Genomic DNA, 2,032 nt, shown 5'->3' with positions numbered 1-2,032 from the left:
CTAGCCCCTTGAAAGCAGACTAAATTATCGATCATGATTTCTTAGTTATTGCAGTATTATACAACTTCTACTCGTCAGTATAATGTGGTCTGTATCTTGACCATATTATACTGACGAGTAGAAGTTGTATAATACTGCAATAACTAAGAAATCATGATCGATAATTTAGTCTGCTTTCAAGGGGCTAGCTTTGAGAGTTGCATTTCCTCGCGTTCGGTAAAAATGTGTTTATTATGGTAGTTTGACCTTAGAGTCTCTCTTTGCATGAGGCATTCATGTATAGTAATGCCCTTATATAAATATATATATATATATATATATATATATAGATATATATTATACGTGTGTGTGTGTATGCCCACACATACACACAATCTGCCTGAAATTAATTATCCAGTTGTACTAATATTTGGCAAGAGGTATTGGAAGGAAGTGATATCACACACACACACAACATAAAGAGTTATTAATTAATAATTCAATATAACAATGCTTCATCAACCTTACTAACTGACTGATTAATAAATAATTAGTAATTTACCACTGGCTGAATAAGATTCTAATTCTGTGTTGCTACTACATACATATGTAGTACACACACACACCCACACCGTTTACCATTTTTTGTACTTGTTTCTGTGAGGGCGTGTGGCTTAGTGGTTAGGGCATTCGGCTCACGATCGTAAGGTTGTGAGTTCGATTCCCAGTGACACATTGTGTCCTTGAGCAAGACACTTTATTTCACGTTGCTTCAGTCCACTCAGCTGGCAATAATGAGTAGTACCTGTATTTCAAAGGGCCAGCCTTCTCACACTCTATGTTATGCTGAATCTCCCTGAGAACTACGTTAAGGGTACATGTGTCTGTGGAGTGCTCAGCCACTTATTCGTAAACTTGAGCAGGCTGTTCTGTTGATCGTATCAGCTGGGACCCTCGTTGTCACAACCGACAGAGTGCTCCTTTTTATTCGTTTCAACCAGCTGCTGGGGCACCACCTTGAACAAATCAACCCCAGGACTTAGTTTTTTAAAGTCTAGTACTTTGTTAGCCTCTTTTTGCTGAACTGCTAAGTTATGGGAATACACACAAACACACTCAAGCACATACCAACACTGGCTTCATTTAGTGTCTATCTACCAAATCCACTTACAAGGCATTGATCGGCTCGAGGCTGTAGTAGAAGACACTTCCCAAGGTGCCACACAGTGGGACTGAACCTGAAACCATGTGGTTGGTAAACAAGCTTCTTACCACACAGTCATGTCTTCCAACACACACACACACGTATGTGTGTGTGGTTTTGTCTTGACACTGTCTGATAGTCATGAAGGAGTGTCACCATCATATACACATACAGTTGTGATGCATGTGCCTGGTGTACCCTTTATCAGCCGGGTAGTCATGAAACCAGTCATGATAGGTATAATGGGCTTCATATATATATATATATATATATATATGTGCCCCAGTGTCACTTGGATGGCATGTGCTGCTCTCTGACCTGATAGTCATCATCATCATTTAACATCCACTTTTCATGCTGGCATGGGTTGGACGATTTGACTGGGGACTGGCAAAGTGGATGGCTACACCAGACTCCAATCTGATCTGGCAATGTTTCTACAGCTGGATACCCTTCCTAACGCCAACCACTTCGAGTGTGTAGTGGGTGCTTTTTATGTGCCACCGGCACGAGGGCCAGTCCAGTGGTACTGGCAATAGCCATGCTCAAATGGTGTTTTTAATGTGCCACCTGCACAGGAGTCAGTCCAATCTTTTGTTCACAGGAGTCAGTTCAATGTTTATTAATAACAATTTTTATGAAAAAAGTATCCCTCACCTTAGCATCAAGGCTTTTCTTCAACTCGGTCATATAAAGGTATTGTTCAGGGTAGATGTAATCAAATGGAAAGTAAACCAACAACCCATCGATGTTTAGCCTAGAAAGAAATAAGGGTGGAGGGTGGTTTATGAAACGGAAGAAGAAATAAAATTAAAATTAAATTGTTGTTCTGGTTGCTCAGCCCAAGAT

The 2,032-nt window shown here is 40.3% G+C and overlaps 1 protein-coding gene across 2 annotated transcripts in view; it reads right to left on the bottom strand.

Moving 5' to 3' along the window:
• Positions 1 to 2,032, bottom strand: part of LOC106868561 (general transcription and DNA repair factor IIH helicase subunit XPD) — a 42,269-nt gene that overhangs the window by 37,698 nt on the left and 2,539 nt on the right. For both annotated transcript variants that reach the window (XR_008266905.1, XM_052977214.1), the window contains exon 2: positions 1,841 to 1,940. Coding sequence is in view for 1 of the 2 variants with exons in the window: in XM_052977214.1 (XP_052833174.1) it covers positions 1,841 to 1,940 (100 nt within the window). In the remaining variant the exon portion in view is untranslated. The remainder of the gene's footprint in view (positions 1 to 1,840; positions 1,941 to 2,032) is intronic.

This window comes from Octopus bimaculoides, chromosome 27 (assembly GCF_001194135.2).
Source record: "Octopus bimaculoides isolate UCB-OBI-ISO-001 chromosome 27, ASM119413v2, whole genome shotgun sequence".
Lineage (NCBI taxonomy): Eukaryota > Metazoa > Mollusca > Cephalopoda > Octopoda > Octopodidae > Octopus > Octopus bimaculoides.
The sequence above is the reverse complement of the archived record's forward strand: the minus strand, read 5'-3'. Positions and strand labels throughout refer to the sequence as shown.